A 21,400-nucleotide genomic window follows, 5' to 3' on the forward strand; every position below is an offset into this window, starting at 1 on the left:
AGAATAAATAACTCAAATTTATAAGTATTTAAAAGTTATAAGAACACCTTTGCCAGTTGTAAATGAATGTGGCTGGATTATAAACTCTCAATGCAAACTATGAGTGCAAAATGCTATTATGATTTTAACATATAGAGGAGAAAAAATCTGCCTTAGTTCTTATAAAACTGTTCAACATCAAAAAAGACTGCAGAAATGAAATCCAATGTCATTTATAAAATGTACAGCTTGTTGCAAAACTTTTAATTCTTTTACTTAGTTGTATGTGCTTTGTTCTAAGACCAATCATTTCTGATTTGCACAGTATATGTTAAACTGCTACTACCCAGCTGGTTATTCCTACAAATAATTGTTTAACAGTTACTAATAAAACTTACAAAAATCACACTATCCAAAAGTCATTGTTCCAGAAACTAGCACTTTAAAAAGCCACTATATTCAATTTTGAATTGCTACAATAAAATATATTGGTAGATACATTCCCCTACTCTTACCAACTTCAAATGTTAACACATATTGTAGAATATAGCTGAAATATCAACTTCTTGCAACATTTCTTCAGGAATAAAATTTCATAAAATGATGATGTATAGCAAGTACTACTGGTTGTATCCTCAGCAACCAATTAGTCTCTTCCTCCCTGTCAAAAGAGCCATAATTCTGTTCCAATATCAGGCAGAAGGTGCCCAGAACTAGGGAAAGGATCATGGCTGATTAAAGACAACTATACCAATTTACAGCCCTATGCTGGTGATTGAATTAGAAGTGAGCTGGTTATCTAGTTTTAGCCAATGAAACAAAGCAGAGTGTACTGGGGGCTCTTGATGAAGACTCTGTAGTGTAATAATAATAATACTTTTGTCAGAAAAACTCTCCTCCTTCCCACAATGATTAGATCTTTTTACTGCATGAAAACCTGTTTAGAATTGTGGCAACCATTTTGTAACTCTATACAGAAAGCTAAGAGAAGGGCAGAGCAGCTACGCCAAAGCTATGATGTGATTAAGATGCTCAATTAGTGAGAAAACCTTCAAAAACAACCACAAAACAAGTAACAAAATGGCAATAAATACATATCTATCAATAATCACTTTGGAGGTAAATGAAATAAATGCTGCAATCAAAAGACATCGGGTAACATATTAGATAAAAAAATAAGACCCATCCATATGCTGCCTACAAGACTCATTTACATGCACATTGAAAGTGAGGGGATGGAGAAACATTTAACATGCAAATGAATGTCAAAAGACAGGATAGCAATACTTATATTGGACAAGACAGACATTAAATCAAAGACTACAACAAGAGACAAAGGACACCATATAATTATAAAAAAGATAATCTAACAAAGGGATAATAACAATTTTAAATGTTTCTGCACCCAACAAAAAGCACCCAAATACAATAAAACAGTTAATAACAACCGTAAAGAAACTAATTGATGATAATACAATACTAGCAGGGGATTTTAACAAGCCACTTACATTGATGGACAGATTATCTAAACAGAAAGTCAACAAGGAAATGATGGCTTTGAATGACACACTAGACCAAATGGATTATACAGATATATTCATAACATTCCATCTTAAAACAGCAGAATACACATTCATTCATTTAATCTTAGAGACAGAGCACCATCAGAGAGAGAGGGGCAGAGGGAGAGAGAGAATTTCAAGCAGCCTCCACACTCAGTACATAGCCCAATGCAGGGTTTGATCCCATGACACAGGGCATGACCTGAGCTGAAAATCAAGAGTCGGACACTCAACTGACTGAGCCACCCAGGTGTCCCTACACATTATTTTAAAGTGCACAGGAAACATTCTCGGAAACAGATCACGTATTAGGCCACAAAACAAATCTTAACAAATTCAAAGACTGAAGTCGTATCATGTACCCCTTCTGACCACAACACTATGAAACTAGAAATTAACCAAAAGACAAAAAATTGAAACACCACAAATAATCTGGAGGTTAAACAACACGCTCCTAAACAATAAATGGGTCAACCAGGAAATTAAAGAAGTAAAAATAAATAAATAAATAAATAAATAAATAAATAAATAAATAAATGGAAACAAATGAAAATGAAGCCACAATGGTCCAAAACCTTTGTGATGCAGCAAAAGCAATTCTAAGAGGGAAGTATATAGCAATACAGGTATACCTCCAGATGAAAGAAAACTCTCAAATAAGAACCAGTAGAAGATACTTTGAAAAAAATAGTAAAATTTATAAACCTCTAGCCAGACTTATCAAAAAGAAAAGAGAAAGGACCCAAATTAGTAAAAATTACAAATGAGAGAGGAGATATAACAACCAATACCACAGAAATACAAACCGTAAGAGAATATTCTAAATCATGACATGCCAACAAATTGAAAAATCTACAGTGGAAAAATTCCTACAAACATATAACCTACCAAAACTGAAGAAGAAATAAAATATATGACCAGACCAATTACCACAATGAAATTCAATCAATAATCAAAAAACTCACAACAAATAAAAGTACATGGCCAGATGGCTTCACAGGTGAATTCTACCAAACATTTAAAGAAGAGTTAACACCTATTCTTCTGAAAGTATTCTAAAAAACAGAAGAGGAAGTAAAACTTCCAAATTCATTCTTTGAGGACAGTATCACCCTGATACCAAAACCAGATAAAAACACCACAAAAAAAGAGAACTTCAGGTCAACATCTCTGATAAACATAGTTGCAAAAATCCTTGATAGCAAACCATATCCAACAATACATTTAAAAAATCATACACTACAATCAAGTGGGTTTTTTTCCTGTGATGCAAGGGTAGTTTAATATTTGCAAAACAATTAACATGACACATCATCACATCAATAGGAGGAAGAAAAAAAACATATGATAATTTTCAGAGATGATGAAAAACACATTTGACAAAGTACAACATCCATTCGTAATAAAAACCCTGAACAAAGTAAGTCTAGAGGGAACATACCTCAACAGGATAAAGGTATTATATGAAAAACCCAGAGCTAGGATCATCATACTCAATGGTGAAAAATTAAGAGCTTTTTCTGTAAGATCAGGAACAAGACAAGGAAGTCCATTCTCACCACTTTTATTCAGCATGGTACTGGAAGCTCTAGCCACAGCAATAAGAAAATAAAAAGAAATAAAAGGCATTCAAATTGATAAGACAGAAGTAAAACTTTCACTAATTGCAAATGACATAGTAGTATACATAGAAAATACTAAAGACTTCACCAAATTATTGCTAGAATTGACAAATGAATTAAGTTGCACGATACAAAATCAATGCACAGAAATCTATCGCATTCCATTACAATAATAATAAAGCAAAAATAATAATAACGAAGCAGCAGAAAGTGAAATTGAGAAAACAATCCCATTTACAATTGCACCAAGAACAATAAAATATCTAGGAACTTAATCAATAAGGTGAAAGAACTGTACTCTGAAAACTATAAAACAATGATGAAAGAAATTTGAGACGATGCAAAGAAATGCAAAGACATTCCATGCTCATGGTCTGGAAGAACAAATATTATTAAAAATTCTGTACTACCCAAATCAATCTATAGATCTAATGCAATCCCCATAAAGAGCAACAGCATTTTTCACAGAACTAGAACAAACAGTCCTAAAATCTGTATGGAAGCACAAAAGAGCTCAAATAGCCAAAGCAATCTTGAAAAGAAAAACAAAACTAGAAGTATCACAATTCCAAACTTCAAGTTATATTACAATGCTGTAGTATTCAAAATAGTATGGTACCGGCAAAAAAAATAGACACATAGGTCAATGGAACAGAATAGAAAGTCCAGAAACAAACCCACGATTATATGGTCAATTAATCTTCAACTAAGGATGAATGAATTTACAGTGGAGAAAAAAACAATCTCTTTAACAAATGGTGCTGGGAAAACTAGACAGCAACATGCAAAAGAATAAAACTGAACCACTTTTTCCATCATACACAAAAATAAATTCAAAATGGATGAAAGACCTAACTGCATGACTAGAAACCATAAAAATCCTCTTAGAAGAGAGCATAGGCAGTAACTTCTCCAATATTGGCCAAAGCAACATTTTTCTAGGTCTCCTAGAGGCAAGGGAAACAAAAGCAAAAATAAACTTAGGTACTACATCAAAATAAAAAGCTTCTGACAGAGAAAGAAACAACAAAACTAAAAGTCAACCTACAGAATGGGAGAAGATATTTGCAAATGGTATATCCAATAAATGGTCAGTATCCAAAATATACAAAGAACTTATAAAACTCAACACCCCAAAAACAAATAATCCAATTAAAAAATGGGTAGAAGACATGAACAGACATTTCTCCAAAGACATACAGATGGCTAACAGACACACGAAAACATACTCAACATCACTCATAATCAGGGAAATGCAAATCAAAACTACAATGAGATACCACCTCATGCCTTTCAGAATGGCTGAAACCAAAAACACCAAAAACAAATGCTGGCAGGGACATGCAGAAAAAGAAACCCTCCTGCACTGTTGGTGGGAATGCAAACTGGTGCAGCCACTGTGGCAAACAGGATGGAGACTCATCAAAATGTTAAAAATAGAACTACATTACACTCCAAGAATGGTACTGCTGAGTGTTTACCCAAAAATACAAAAACACTAAATCAAAAGGATACATGCACCTCTATGTTTATACCAGCATTATTTTTTTTCAATATATGAAATTTATTGTCAAATTGGTTTCCATACAACACCCAGTGCTCATCCCAAAAGGTGCCCTCCTCAAACCCATCACCCACCTTCCCGTCCCTCCCACCCCCCATCAATCCTCAGTTTGTTACCAGCATTATTTATAATAGCCAAATTATGGAAGCAGCCCATGGGTCCATGGATAGATGAATGGATAAAGAAGATGTGATGTAGATCTATAATGGAATATTATTCAGCCTCAAAAAAAGAATGATATCTTGCCATTTGCAACAACATGGATGGAGATAGAGACCAAAATGCTAAGTGAAATAAGTAAGTCAGAGAAAGAGAAATACTTTATGATTTAACTCATATGTGGAATTTAAAAAAACAAAATAAATGAGCAAGTGAAAAGAAAAAAGAGAGACAAACCAATAAACAGTTTTAACTATAGAGAACAAATGGATGGTTACCAAGCTGGGAGGTGGGTGGCAGGACAGGTCAAATAGGTGATAGGGAGCAATGAACACACTTATCATGACAGCACTGAATATTGTATAGAATTGTTGAATCACTCTACTGTACACCTGAAACCAATATTACACTGTATATCAACTGGAATTTTTTTTTTTTTGAGACAGAGCGTGAGTGCACAAGAGCAGGGGAGGGAGGCAGAGAGGAAGACAGGGAGGGAGGGAGGGAGAGAGGAAGGGAGGGGGAGAGAGAGGGAAAGAGAGAGAAAGAGAGAGAGAGAATCCAAAGCAGGCTCCACGCTCAGCACAGAGTCCGACACAGGGCTCTATCCCACGATGGTGAGGTCATGACCTGAGCTGAAATCAAGAGTGCAATGCTCAAACAACTGAGCCACCCAGGTACTCCTAACTGGAACGGATTTTAAAGTTTTTATTTAAATTCCAGTTAACAGAGTATAATATTAGTTTCAGGGGTACAATATAGTACTTCAGCACTTCCATACACCACCTGGTGCTCATCACAAATGCATTCCTCAATCCCCATCACCTATTTAACAACCCCCCCCCTCACACCCCCACCCCCACCCCCACCCTGTCACCCACCACCTCTGCCACTCACCTTCCCTCAGGTAACCATCCCTTTGTTTTCTCTAGTTAAGTAATTGGAATTTAAATAAAAACTTTAAAAAATGCTCAACAAATTCTGCAATTTCTGCAATGACCAACCCTACTGACCAACCCACCTCCTCACCTCCCCACTTACTTATTCTTCTACATGTTTAAACCACTTTTAGTTGGGCACTGTGTCACTTGCAGCCTAAATCAAACTTATTCATACACAGTAATAAAAAACAGCTTCCTCTAAATTGTATTACAGGTGATTTTTCATTTTTAAAATTTATTCTTTTTCCTTATTGAGATTACTCAATTTTTGCCAGGAAACTCATGTTACTTATATAATTTTTAAGTTAAAATTTTAGAATCCAAACTAATAAAAGGAGAATTTTAGATTAATGTTAAAGTAGTATCTTTATTTTGTTACCAACTTGAGAGCTGGTTCATTTGAAAATCTAAGAGGAATGTTTTCATCCTGCTTTAACATTATCATGCCAGAAAAGGAGAAAAAATGTTCAATATTTGAAAACAAAAACAAACAAGCAAAATAAAACAAAAACCAGGGCAGAAAAATACAAGTTACTGTCAATACCTCAGAATGATAAAATCTCTTCTTGCTAAAGAAATTACATGGCATTATGCAATTAACAGGCAACAATCCTTTATCTAAGAATTCTTTGGATTTGTGTAACTAAGGTGGGGATTCCTGTCTTGTGCCTTTTCATCCTGTTGAATATTTAAAATAAGAAACAGTAGCTGCTTTTACTCCCTCATGTAAACTACAAAAACAACCCATGGTGTATAAACTACAGTCACAACTAAAGGATACTGGATTCACCCCTTACTTTGTAACACTGGGAGTTAGGCATTTTTAATTCCTCATTACAGATTTACTACTTTACTAAATAGTATTCTGGTAAAGTAAGGAAGTAAATGCACCTCTTTAGGTACTAGTCTTCACAAAGGAAATACTTTATTCACGTGATGCAATGGTTCTCATGTTGTGTGTAAAATACAACATGAAAAAATGGAAACAAAACAAGCTTCTGAGTTAGACAGACATGGCTTCAAACCTTGTCTCTGCTATCTCTAGCTCTCCCAGAGCTTCAGTTTATTCTTCTGTGATATACACCAACATCTCATGCACATGGCTACACTATAGACTGAATGAAATGAAATAAGATATGTAAAGCACCAAGTTATAGCAGTTGCCACATAGACAATGTCCAATAAATGCTAGTTCTTTTTCAGTTCTTTTCCATAAACCAATTACATAATTACAAAATTTGCTTCAGTGAAAAAAAATCTATGTATAGCAAAAGTATTTTTGGCTCAAACTGGATATTATCATACTTATTTCAAGCAGCATTCAGGATAATAAATCTCTGATGTAACAAAACAATCTGGATAGTTCTTGATGAACTGTGATATGTGGGCAAACGTTATGATAATACGTTTATCACTACAATTTCTATTTTAGTATTTAGACCAATTTTTCAATAACCAAAAGTACTAAATTTAATGTTCAAAAAATCACTAAAACCTTTAAGGTTGAACACTTCAGAATTACTTCTGAAAACAAGTAAACTCAACAACAACAAAAAATAATGCAGTATCCTATATGTTTATATCAGAGGCTGGGGTTACTGACTTTCCATGTACTTTGAGGTATTTTCCAAGCAGTGGTGATGAGTTTGCACTGATTTATTTGCATCCTTGTCCTGGCCTTTTTGTAATCAAAAATTAAAAATCAAGAGACAACTGGTTATGGCTACAATACTGTTTATAGCCATGAGATATATATTCTATTCTCCCTTGACGAAATAACAAGCGGCATATGTGAGGATCTAATCATAGATTTTGGACTAATAACATCATCTCTATAAATTAGCTAACACATCTGGTCTAAAATCAGAAAACAAGTCATATGTCATTATTCATATTATTAAAAAGCTGTAGTTACATGATATTTTGGAAATTTAGCAAAATACTGAAAACAGTATTCTACATTATGTAGTATATCAAGGACTGAAGTTTGACTTCTATTTGTTTGAAGCAACAAGCTATAATAAAATCTTGGTAAGAATGACCAATAAAGTGTAGGAATTCTGATAACCTGTCATTTGATCAGATTGTGGATTTGATGTGCACATCTAGTGTACAAAACCAAGAAAATTAGCAAGTGAGAGATCCTAATGATTGACCACCATTAGGATAAAATTACAAAGCCATCAGGAAGTTATAACCTCCTTTCTGAAAAAAAAATGCTCACTTAAGTGAGGCTAAGGATAAGTAGAAAACACAATTAACCTGAGGTATGTGGCTCTGTACAAAAAAACACATGACTCCCAATAGGAAATAGACTCTTTAAAAAAAGCCAATGAAGAGGAAGACATAAAACTGTTCCTTTTTGTAGAAGACATGACTATGTATATAAAAATCCCAAGGGATCTCTAAAAAAAATCCCCAGAACTACTAAGTGAATTCAGCAAGATTTCAGGGTTCAAATCAATGCATAAAAACCAACTGCATTTCTAAATACCAATAATGAACATATGAAAGCCAACATTAAAAAGACAATTCCATTTATAATTGCCCCACAGACAAGTAAATACTTAGGTATACAAGTAACAAAACATACACAGAATTGAGATTGTGACAATTACACAATTCTGTAGAAAGAAATCAAAGTTGACCTACATAACTGGAGAGACAAAACTTGTCAATGAAATAGAAAACTCAAAATAAAAAGGTATCAATGCCCCAAGCTGATTTAGCATTAATGCTATGCAATTCCAAAAAAATTCCAACAACATTTTCTAGACTTAGAAAAGCTTCTCAAATCATTTACACGGAAAGGCTCAAACTCTGGAATAGCTAAAACCATCTTGACAAAAAAGAATAAAATTTGGAGGAATTATTCTACCTGATTTTAAGTCCTAATATGTAGCTGCAGTAATCAAGACAATGGGGTACTGGTGTGAGAAAAGACGTACAAGTCAATGGAATAGAACATAAAATCCACAAATAGACTCATCCAAGTACAGCCCACTGATTTTTGACAAATATGCACATTAATTCACTGGAGGAAAAACAGCCTTTACAACAAATGGCACAACTGGATAACCATATGTAAAACAAAAAAATTAACATTGACCTAAACCTCAAACCTATACAAAAATTAACTCAAAGTATATCAAAGTATATTATGGACTTAAATGTAAAACATAAAACTATAAATTAAAAAAAAAAATAAGAGAACATCTTCGGGATCTATACCAAAGAAAAAAGTGATAAACTGAACCTCATCAAAATTTAAAACATTTCACCTGCAAAATACCCTGCTTAAAGAGAATGAAAGACAGGCTAAGATATGGGAGAAATATTTGCAAACTACATACCTAACAAAGGACACATATATAAAACATATAGAGAACTCTCAAAAACCCACAAGAAAAAGCCAATCAAATTACAAAATGAGTAAAAGAGCAATCCTTATCAAAATAACACCATCATTCTTCACAGAGCTAGAACAAACAATCCTAAAATTTATATGGAACCAAAAAAAGACCCCAAATAGCCAAAGCAATCCTGAAAAAAGAAAACCGAAGCTGGAGGCATCACAATCCTGGACTTCAAGATGTATTAAATACAAAGCTGTAATCATCGGAAAGAGTGCAAATGTCCATCAATGGATGAATGGATAAAGAAAACGAGGTGTGTATATATATATATATGCATATATATATGCATATATAAATATGCACATACACATATATATGCATATATATGCATATGCATATATATATGTGTGTGTATATACGTATATATGTATACATGTATGTATACATATATACGTATATACACATACACACACACAATGGAGTATTACTCAGCAATCAAAAAGACTGAAATGTTGCCATTTGCAACTACGTGGAGGGAACTGGAGGCTATTATGCTAAGTGAAATTAGTCAGAGAAAGACAAAAATCATATGACTTCACTCATAGGAGGACTTTAGGAGACAAAAAAGATGAACATAAGTGAGGGGAAACAAAAATAATATAAAAACAGGCAGGGGGACAAAACAAAAGAGACTCATAAATATGGAGAACAAACTGAGGGTTGCTGGAGGGACTGTGGGAGAGGGGATGGGCTAAATGGGTAAGGGGCATTAAGGAATCTACTGAAATCATTGCTTCACTATATACTAATTTGGATGTAAATTTTAAAAAATAAAAAATAAAGTTAAATCAAAAACAAAAAAAAAAAATCAACCAAAAAAAAAAAAAAGCTGTAGTCATCAAGACAGTATGGTAATTCACCTCACACCAGTCAGAGTGGCTACAATGAACAAATCAGGAGACTATAGATACTGGAGAGGAGGTGGAGAAACGGGAACCCTCTTGCACTGTTGGTGGGAATGCAAATTGGTGCAGCCGCTCTGGAAAACAGTGTGGAGGTTCCTCAAAAAATTAAAAATAGATCTATCCTATGACCCAGCAATAGCACTGCTAGGAATTTACCCAAGGGATACAGGAGTGCTGATGCATAGGGGCACTGGTACCCCAATGTTTATAGCAGCTCTTTCAGCAATAGCCAAATTATGGAAAGAGCCTAAATGTCCATCAACTGATGAATGGATAAAGAAGTTGTGGTTTACATACACAATGGAATACTACGTGGCAATGAGAAAGAATGCAATCTGGCCTTTTGTAGCAACATGGATGGAACTGGAGAGTGTTATGCTGAGTGAAATAAGTCATACAGAGAAAGAGACACCATATGTTTTAATTCTTATGTGGATCCTGAGAAACTTAACAGAAGACCATGGGGGGAGGGGATGGAAAAAAAAAAAAGGCTAGAGAGGGAAGGAGCCAAAACATAAGAGACTCTTAAAACTGAGAATAAGCTGAGGGTTGATGGGGGGTGGGAGGGAGGGGAAAGTGGGTGATGGGCATTGAGGGGGCACCTATTGGGATGAGCACTGGGTGTTGTGTGGAAACCAATTTGACAATAAATTTCATATTAAAAAAAAAAAGACAGTATGGTACTGGCACAAAAATACGCAATCAGATTAGTGGAACAGAATAGAGAACCCAGAAATAGACCCACAAACGTATGGCCAGCTAATCTTTGACAAAGCAGGAATGAATATTCAGTGGAATAAAGAGAGTCTCTTCAGCAAATGGTGCTGGGAAAACTGGACAGTGACATGCAGAAGAATGAACCTGGACCACTTTCTTACACCATTCACAAAAATAAACTCAAAATGGATGAAAGACCTAAAAGTAAGACAGGAAGCCATTAAATTCCTCAAGGAGAAAGCAGGCAAAAAACTCTTTGACCTAGGCCACAGCAACTTTTTACTCAACATGTCTCCAGAGGCAAAGGAAACAAATACAAAAATGAACTACTGGGACCTCATCAAAATAAAAAGCTTCTGCCCAGTGAAGGAAACCATCAGCAAAACTAAAAGGCAACCAATGGAATGAGAGAAGATATTTGCAAATGACATATCAGATAAAGGGTTAGTATCCAAAATCTATAAACTTATCAAACTCAACACCCAAAAACCAAATCCAGTGAAGAAATAGGCAAAAGACATGAATAGACACTTCTCCAACGAAGACATCCAGGTGGCCAACAAACACATGAAAAAATGCTCAACATCACTCATCATCAGGGAAATACAAATTAAAACCACAATGAAATACCACCTTACTCCAGTCAGAATGGCTAACATTAACAACTCAGGCAACAACAGATGTTGGCGACGATGCGGAGAAAGAGGATCTCTTTTGCACTGCTGGTGGGAATGCAAACTGGTGCAGCCACTCTGGAAAACAGTATGAAGGTACCTCAAAAAATTAAAATAGAACCACCCTATAACCCAGCAATTGCACTACTAGGTATTTATCCAAGGGATACAGGTATGCTGTTTCAGAAGGGCACATGTATCCCAATGTTTACAGCAGCACTATCAACAATGGCCAAAGTATGGAAAGAGCCCAAATGTCCATCAATGGATGAGTGGATAAAGAAAATGTGGATAAATAAAATGTACACACACACACACACACACACACACACACACACACACACACAATGGAGTATTACTCAGCAATCAAAAAGAATGAAATCTTGACATTTGTAACTACGTGGATGGAACTAGAGGGTATTATGCTAAGCGAAATTAGACAGATATCATATGACTTCACTCATATGAGGACTTTAAGATATGAAACAGATGAACATAAGGGAAAGGAAGCAAAAAAATATAAAAATGGGGACAAAACATAAGAGACTCTTAAATACAGAGAACAAACAGAGGGTTGCTGGAGAGGTTGAGGGAGGAGGGGTGGGTTAAATGGGTAAGGGGCATTAAGGAATCTACTCCTGAAATTATTGTTGCACTATATGCTAACTAACTTGGATATAAATTAAAAAATAAATTATTTTTAAAAACTTAATAGAAAAAGAAAAAAAAAAGACCTACCCTATGATCCAGCAATAGCACTATTGGTATTTACCCAAAGAACACAAAAACCATAATTCAAATAAATACATACACCCCTATGGTTATAGCAGCATCATTTACCATAGTCAATACATGGAAATGGCCCAAGTGTCCATCAACTGATATATACAAGGAATATTATTCAGACATAAAAAAAATATGAAATCTTGCCCTCTCCAATGACATGGATGGAGCTAAAGATTAAAATGTTAAGCAAAATAAGTCAGTGAGAGATAGACAAAATACCATCATGATTTCACTCATATGTGGAATTTAAGAAAAAAAAAAAAAAAGCAAATGAGCAAAGGGAAAAAAATTAGACAAACCAAGAAACAGAGTCTTAACTATAGAGAACTGATGGTTGGTTACCAGAAGAGAGGTGTGTGCAAGGATGGGTTAAATAGGTGATAGGGATTAAGGAGTGCCCTTGTCATGATGAGCACCCAGTGATGTACATGTAGAATTGCTGAATCACTATATTTTACACTTGAAGCTCATATAATAGTGTATATTAACAAACTGGAAAATAAAAACTTAAAAAAAAATAATGAATTCTCACTTAGAAAGAGACACTTAAAATATGACTTCCCAATATTCTCTCCTGATTTTCAAAAATGTCTCCAAATGTCATGACCAGTCATTCTGATTTTTTTAATTCAAAATTATAATTGTCCATTTTGCTACACTAAGTATTATCTAAGAATAGTGCTGTGTATTTCCCATTTTGCTATGATAAATATTACCTTTTATTTTAGTTTATTTATTTTGAAAGAGAGAGAGAGACAGAGAAAGTACATGCATATGAGCAGGGGAGGGGCAGAAAGAAGAGACAAAGAATCCCAAGCAGGCTCCATGCTTTCGGCACAGAGCCCAACATGGGGCTCAATCTCACAAATCGTGATAGCATGACCTGAGCTGAAATCAGAGTCAGATGCTTAACTGACTGAGCCACCCAGGCGTGCTACACTGATTATCTAAGAAGAGTTAGAAGAACACTGGAGTAGAATTAAATTATCCTGGGTTTTAAACTTGAGCTCTACCACTATCTAGCCTATGTGTGGCCTTTTTCAAGCCATGTGACCTTAAATGAATCTCTTTTAGCTACACTGGGGATTCTGTAAAAGCTGCAACTAGTACTATGTGCTCTATCCCAGCACAGGACTGTTGCAAGACACAAGTCATTAATGTAGGATGTTATTATCATAATCATCATCTAAGCAGAGAAAACTGAAAGTTCTATTTTAAAAAAGGGAAACCATCATATCAATTCGACTTTTAGCAACCAATGTCAGTCATATGTTGGCTTCTTTTGAATACATGTGAATTAAGAAGTCATTAACTCAGTTTACCCTAAATTAATACTTTTCATACCTGGCATAACAAAATACTTCCACATGTTGAATGGTTTTGTCCTTCCTGCTAAGAGCAATAGCTTCTTCATTTTCAAGAATGTGCTCTTGCCATGCTGGATTTTCATTCACAATGTCACTGTTTTCCTAAACAAAATACAGATGAGAAATTTTAATTAAATTGAGCAATGCGATCCTCTACTTTTCTGTAAAACTGTATATCTTTCTAAATTAATGCTTTCCCTTTGATCCCATCAAAATTCTGAAGTGACTCTAGCATAGTGTACCATGTCAAAGGAAGGAGAAGAAAATTGTGTAAAAACCTATCCTATCAAAACCTAGCTCTTGTTTACAGATTTCTATCAGGATATCTGACATTTTGATGCAGTCATTGGACATTGGATGTGCCTGTTTTGACATTGTTTAAGAACTAGAACAACTAACCCTCTATCTGCTGAAAATCAAGTATGTCTGTTGTACATTTTACTTGTTAATAATAAAGTTTTTGCATTTTGTTGTCCAAACAGCAGGCTCACAATTACTTCATTCTACTTACTTTTAGGTCTTTGAAGGTTAGTCACTAGTCATGTCAAATTTTGATTATATGCAAAAGTATTTTTGAAAAGTATTCAGCCCACTATAACTAAGATCTGTATAATAAGTGACTCTAAATATATTTTTAATTTTTTTTTAATTTTTATTCATTTTTTTGAGAGAGAGAGAGAGAGAAAGAGAGAGAGAGACCGAGCATGAATGGGGGAGGGGCAGAGAGAGAGAGACACAAAATCTGAAGCAAGCTCCAGGCTCTGAGCTGATATCTCACAGAGGCTCAAACCCACGAAATGTGAGATTGGGACCTGAGCAGGAGTCGGATGCTTAACCAACTGGGCCACCCAGGCCCCCCTCTAAATATTTTATATTCATAAAGACAATAGAAACAATAATGTATAATAATGTATGTAAATTGTAATGGTTGGAAGTGGCCCTACAAATTTTCAATAATTCCTAACTACATTTTATGGACCTAAATTGTATGTACAGCAATATTTGAATACAGGAGATTTTTGGAAATGTCAAGATATGCCTTTTCCAAATGTCAAGAATCAATTTTTAACCTGTTTAAAATTTTAAACTATTTGGCACATATCTTGTCAGAGAAATTTTTTTTAATGTATTATATATTCTCAAAGAACTAGTAGTGAAATATAACTATAATATCCTTGAAGTAAATTCAACTCAGAAAATTTCTAAACTTAACAGATTTCATAAAGTAGGATAATAATTATCTTAAAAGATATTTTTGTCCTGAATTTAACATTTTAAACTGAAGAAAAGTAGGGTAGACATTTTTTATTATAACTGTTATTATTAGTGTTAAAATCACAATATAGGTAGAGAGGAGGTAAAACATAGAACTCTGAATGTGTAGACATAGGGGTTACCAGTCTGAAGAAAAGACAGTGGAGCAGGAGACAAAGAGCAAAGAAGGAAAGGATATGGTGAGAGAGTCAAGATGCTGAGCACCAAAATAAAAGAAATGTCTACAAAAATATTTTTATTTTAATAAATCTAACCTATTAGCAAAACTCATTTTATAAAATTCCCTTCACTCACTAGATATTTTCCATTCAGACAACTGAGGTACTTTTGTTGTCTTTGTTGTGAGCATCTAGACTAAATTTTTTCATGGAAGTACTATTATTGCTAAATATACTAAATAAGATGACCCACATTTGTACATACTTCCTAATAAGAATAAGGTTCAAAATAGGGTTTCTGATCAACACAAATATATGAATATTTAAGGCACAAAAATAAAACAGTTAAATGTCTACTTGTAACATTTACTTTCTTGATTTATACAGTTTGTATTACATGCAATATTACTTTAAAAATATCGGTTGTTTCTCCAAACTCTTATTTCATGCAATGATATTATTCAAACTGAATCTTCACTGCATCTTCAACATCAGTGTCTTTGTCATCACCAGAAGCACTTTTTAAGTGTTGTATCATAAATTAATCAGTACAACTACAATGCTTAGTGTGGTGCTTGGCACATGTTAAGTGCTTAATAAGTCTTAGCTATATGATTTTTAGCTAACTGAATACAATTTTCTAGGATATATCATCCACCTTTCCCAACTGTCTAAATTCTTTTGAGATACAGCAGTTTCTGATTCCATGTATGATGGAATTACTCTCAGTAGGAAATTCATTTCAAGCCACATGTACTGTTCACATAAAATTAGGATAGCTTTTTTAAATCTGTCATAAAATTCCATAAAACTCCATGACATAACCAACTCCCATATTACTATGCTGTAAATGTCCTCTACAAAAACTTCTTTACAATGATATCCAACAGTTGTAGTAGCAAGATCCTACCTTAGAATAAAAACTACTAAATATACATTAAACTTCTTTCCTTGCTTTTTGTTTTTACTGATTCTGTCAGATGACTTCTATAAATATGTAAAACCACCAATGACACAGATCATTTAAAATTAATGCATCTTCCCCAAATAGTTGGGTTTTTTTTCCAACATATACTGACTGAAAGAACAACTAGTAATATGTGAGACTTTATGAACAACTGGAATATTTTTCTGAAAGACTATTTTAGAGAAAAAAATCTTGTCTTATATTTGGGTATATAATGAGAAAAATGGTATCAAATATATATGATGTACTCTTCTGCCAACTTATCTATGTACTGTATATTTAAAAAGTGATAACTATATTTTGAAGGCATTGGAAGAATATTAGCTAAAAAGACTGCATAATTTTTGTTAAATAAAAATGTGACATCAGTCTATTGTACAGAAGCTTAGGGTTTTCTTCAATGTAGGGTTATTGTGTGATACAAAATACAACATAGTAGATTAAAAATCAACTAAGTTTACCTGGTATTCCTTTAGCCAGGACAATAGTCCTGAAAAGCTAAAACTGGCCCAGTTTCCTCCATAGTAGCTTCTTCTGTAACAAGAAAAAATAAGAGTAAAGAAAAGGGTATAAAAATCAAGTCATTGAATTCCATCAGCAAACCACCCTGAACCCTTCAAATCATTTCAATATTGCTACCTCAGAGTTCAAAACCTAATTGGGATGTTTGAAATACCAGGCTGAAATACAAGTGGGCCACTCAGATCCCAGAGGTAACTTTTCATTGTATAAGGAGTTAAAAAATCTCTTTGAAAAAAAAAAAAAAATCTCTTTGGCCTCCTCAGAGATTTCTCCACTGATCAAATGCCACTGATCAGGGATTGTGAACAGCTTAATATGGGCATTGAGCAGGGAACATGAACAAATTTGACTCCTTGGTTTTAAAAAACTGGCTAGAGAGAAAAACCTTGGTAGATCTCAAGGAAAGCCAGTGGAAAAAACTGCTAAGTTTTCTATAAACAATTAAATGTCCACTGTCACCACCACTACCAAACCCATAACCCATGCCAACACACACACACACACACACACACACACACACACACACACACACACAACTGGCTACTCTAGATCTAGTGGTCCTGTGTTATTCTCAGCCTTCAGGGCCAAAAATAAAAGTAGATCCTGGACACAGTTATTCACATCAAGACTTTTGTGATAAGTAAAGTAAGAACAGTATTCCCATTGATAACTGAGTGAACTATTAATTCTTCATTCCACAGTCCTTTGAAGATCGTCATTCTGTTTTAGAGAACCCAGAAGTCTTCTAATTAAGATCAGGTAAACCTTGCAGACACTGGACATTTGATTAACTTCCTTAAGTAGGAAGGAACCAATAGGAAGGAAGGTTACCAGTGTAGCAACCAGAAAGAACTCTTTAATTCTGAACTACATACTAGGCTTCCCAGTTCTTGAAAAACTCTTCGTGTTTACTGATTCTTTGTATGATGAGACCCAAAGTACACTTAGTCCCACCTACAATATCCACTCTGGTTGTGGGGTGGGACACATTCTTGGTTTTGTTTTGTCTTTTATTTCAATTTTGCTTCTCTGAATCTTTCTCTAACAAAATAAAAATCTATAAAAGCTCTTTTTAATATGAAACAACAACTAAAACCTTTAATGTAATATCCAAAATTACTCATCCATAATGCTACTGGAGATTCCCTCAATATTCTGATGTATTTTCTCCTCAACTAAATGTTGACATAGGCCTTCAGAACAGTCAGACTTTAGGTTCAAGTATTCTACCACTAATCACTTTTTTGCTCTAACACAGAAAATGGTTAAATCAAACATCTGTGAAAGCGTATCTAGTAATACAGATCAGTACTTTACTTATAATACGATAGTTCTCTCAGAGATAATGCAAATTCATATACCATCCAGAATCTCTAGTGGGCTTTGGGACACCTGGGTGGCTCAGTCAGTTAAGCATCCAACTTCTGCTCAGTTCATGATCTCATGGTCCCTGAGTTTGAGCCCCACGTCAGGCTGTGTGCTGACAGCTAGGAGCCTGGAGCCTGCCTCAGATTCTGTGTCTCCCTCTCTCTGTCCCTCCCCTACTCACACTCTGTATCTCTCAAAAATAAATAAACATTAAAAAAAAAAGAATCTTTAGTGGGCTTTAAAATTTAGATAGAATTTCAGCTATAGTAACAATTCTAGATGGCCACCCTTATTAACATACTGGAATCAGGAAACCTGGAAACTGTAATCCGTTAGGTCAGAGAGAACGGCGGAAGGAGAAGGTGGGCAACAGCCAGTATAGAGAAGAGGGAAGAGTAAAGGGAGAGGGGGTATTAGAATTAGTGGTCTTTCCAAAAGAAATGTATACTCTCTTTCCCCTTGTCTGAGAATAACATACTTCCACCATCCCTTCCCATCCTCTAAATATAACATTCAACAAAACTAGAAAATATCCTGGGTGTTTAAAAAAAAACCACAACTGTCTTTATTTCTTGTTGAGATATTTAGATTTCTTTTAAGTCACCACAAGGTCATAAATAAGATGCTCTGGGACGCTAGAGTGGCTCAGCTGGCTGAGTGTCTGACTCTTGATTCCGGCTCAGGTCATGATCTCATGGTTCATGAGATTGAGCCCCACATCCAGCCCTGCACTGACACTGTGGAGCCTGCTTGGGATTCTCTCCCTCCCTCTCTCTCTCTCTCTGCCCCTCCCTGGCTAAATAAATAAACAAATGAATGAAAAAATAAATAAACAAATAAATAAATTAAAAAAACATTTTTAAAAACTGAATGGGTTAGGCACAAACTAGTTGAAAATATTCCTAAAACACATCTGACAAAGGACTGGTATCTAGGATATGTAAAGATTTCCTTCAACTTAATAATATGACAAATATTCAAATTTTAAAATGGGCAAAGGGTTTGAACAGACATTTCACAAAGGAAGATAGATGTAGCTCATGAGCACATAAAAAGGTACTCAACATCATTAGTCATTAAACCAGTACACGTTAGTCTATGGCCATACTACCCTGAATGTGCCCGATTTCATGTGATCTCAGAAGCTGAGCAGGGTCAGGCCAGGTTAGTACTTGGATGGGAGAGAAGTACACATTAAAACAAGCATTAAAAATGAACATAATGGGATACCACTACACATCCACCAGAACAGTTAAAATTAAAAAGGCTGACGATACCAGATATTGGTGTATTCACCAATGAGCCAGAATGCTCATACATTTTGGTGGGAATGTAAAATGGTACAAACACTGCAAAACTGCTTGGCAGTCTCTGAAAAAACTAAACATATATCTACACTATGACCCAGTAATTACATTCCTAGGTATTTACAAACCAGAAAAGTGTGTGTTCACAAAATACTTGTACAAGCTTTTTCATAGTAGCTTTATTACTCAAGAGCTCCAAACTGGTGGGAATTCAAATACCCACCAGTAGGAGAATGGATAAGTAAGCTGAGGTGTATCTACAGGATTGATACTATTCATCAATGAAAATGAATAAACTACTGGTAACAACACAGATGAATTTCAAAAGGTATGCTAACTGAAAAAAAGCTTTTACCCAAAAAGAGTACATTCTTCATGATTCCAATGATATGACATCCTAGAACACATTAATCTATAGTAAAAAATATCCCAAGAGAGATTGCCTTTCAGAGTGGGAGTAAGGGCAGGACTTGACTTGGATAGGACATGAGAGAACTTTCTAGAGTAATGACATTATTTATCTCGATTAGGATGGTAGTTATTACACAAGTGTATGCATTTCCCATTATTAAATGGTACACGTAAGATCTGTGCATTTCATTGCATGTAATTTTATCCTGAAAAAAGAACCATAAATAAATACTGAACTCTAGTTAATAATATGCATGCTGATGTGTTCCAGAGTGAAGGTACTAGATTGTGTACAACATACAAAGAATAAGATGAAATAATAGAGAGAAAAATGAATACATGGGTGGTTATGTAATAAAGCAAATACAGCAAAAATTTAATGGCAGAATCTAGGTAGTAACAATATGCTCACGGTACAATTTTTCAACCTTTCCACATCTCAAAACTGTAATAAATTATTAGAGCCTATTAAATCCTAAGAATCTTCTTTTCCATTGTGCATGATAATTATAACTCAGTATTGAATATTCAGTAACACCCATAGTGACATGATGCTAAACTACATCCCATAGTGGGAAATGCCTTCTGTAAGCAAGTACAAGACATTGACAAAAGACAGAGTTACAGACATTCAGGCACATTCACCTACAAATTGTTTTAATTATTAAAAATACAGGAGTTGAAAAGGGAAGCAGCACAGATCAACCTCTAGGTCTCCCCTATTCTAATATTCACTGTTCCTATAATTCCATTTCCTTGTTAGTAATACCACCCCTTCCACAGACAGCATTTTTAATTTTCAAAATTATTTTCACAACTATTTTTTCATGGGTTTTTCCAACAATCTTGTGAGGCAGATAAGGTATCATTTTACAGATAAGGATACTAAGACTTGTCTATGTAGACATTCAGTCACTAGCTTAGGGCTACACAGCTACCATTGGCAGAACTGTGATTAAAACTCATTTCTCCTAGGGGTGCCTGGGTGACTCAGTCGTTTAAGCCTCCAACTTTCGCTTAGGTCATGATCTCATAGTTAATGAGTTCGAGCCCCGCGTTGGACTCTGTGGAGCCTGCTTCGGATTCTGCGTTTCCCTCTCTCTCTGCCCCTTCCCTGCTCGTGCTCTCTTTCTCTCTCTCTCAAAAAGAAATAAATATTACAAAAAAATTAAAAAAAAAAACTCAGTTCTCCTAAAGCCTAATCCTATCCATTGCAACATAATCCCAAAATTCTAAACTGGGTAGCATTATTTACTCCACAGGATATTATAATGTACCTGTGGTTCAATGAAGCCAAATACTTAGATATCACATACTTGGGAAAAACATAGCATAATGTATAAACTTGTCAAATCACTAAGTTGTATACCTGAAACTAATGTAACATTGTGTGTCAACTATACTCAAACATAAAAAAATAGCACCTGGACCTGATTACTAAATTCACCTTTTCCAAAATGTACCCCATTAATAACATAATCTATGAATAGGTGTTCCAAGAAAATAAAATGATACAATGACAAAATAAAGTTGGAAAATGCTGGGTTCTAAAAAATTAAACTACCAAAAAAAAATGATTTAAGATAGAGCTTCTTGGTACTGTTAAATATGTTAATGTCTGTTCTCACCAAGAGGGAAAAAATTAGTTGATATATGAGCTTTTTTTTTTTTTTTTGAAAAATCATTTAGAGGGATTAGGG

General features: G+C 34.7%; 1 protein-coding gene across 3 annotated transcripts in view; it reads right to left on the reverse strand.

The window, feature by feature from the left end:
• Window positions 1-21,400, reverse strand: part of CHM (CHM Rab escort protein) — a 249,676-nt gene that overhangs the window by 174,089 nt on the left and 54,187 nt on the right. For all 3 annotated transcript variants that reach the window (XM_047843816.1, XM_047843817.1, XM_047843818.1), the window contains exons 3-4: window positions 16,554-16,626; window positions 13,670-13,794 (exon numbers count right to left, since the gene is read on the reverse strand). In XM_047843816.1, coding sequence (XP_047699772.1) covers window positions 13,670-13,794; window positions 16,554-16,626 — 198 coding nt within the window. The remainder of the gene's footprint in view (window positions 1-13,669; window positions 13,795-16,553; window positions 16,627-21,400) is intronic.

This window comes from Prionailurus viverrinus, chromosome X (genome assembly GCF_022837055.1).
Source record: "Prionailurus viverrinus isolate Anna chromosome X, UM_Priviv_1.0, whole genome shotgun sequence".
Classification (NCBI taxonomy): domain Eukaryota; kingdom Metazoa; phylum Chordata; class Mammalia; order Carnivora; family Felidae; genus Prionailurus; species Prionailurus viverrinus.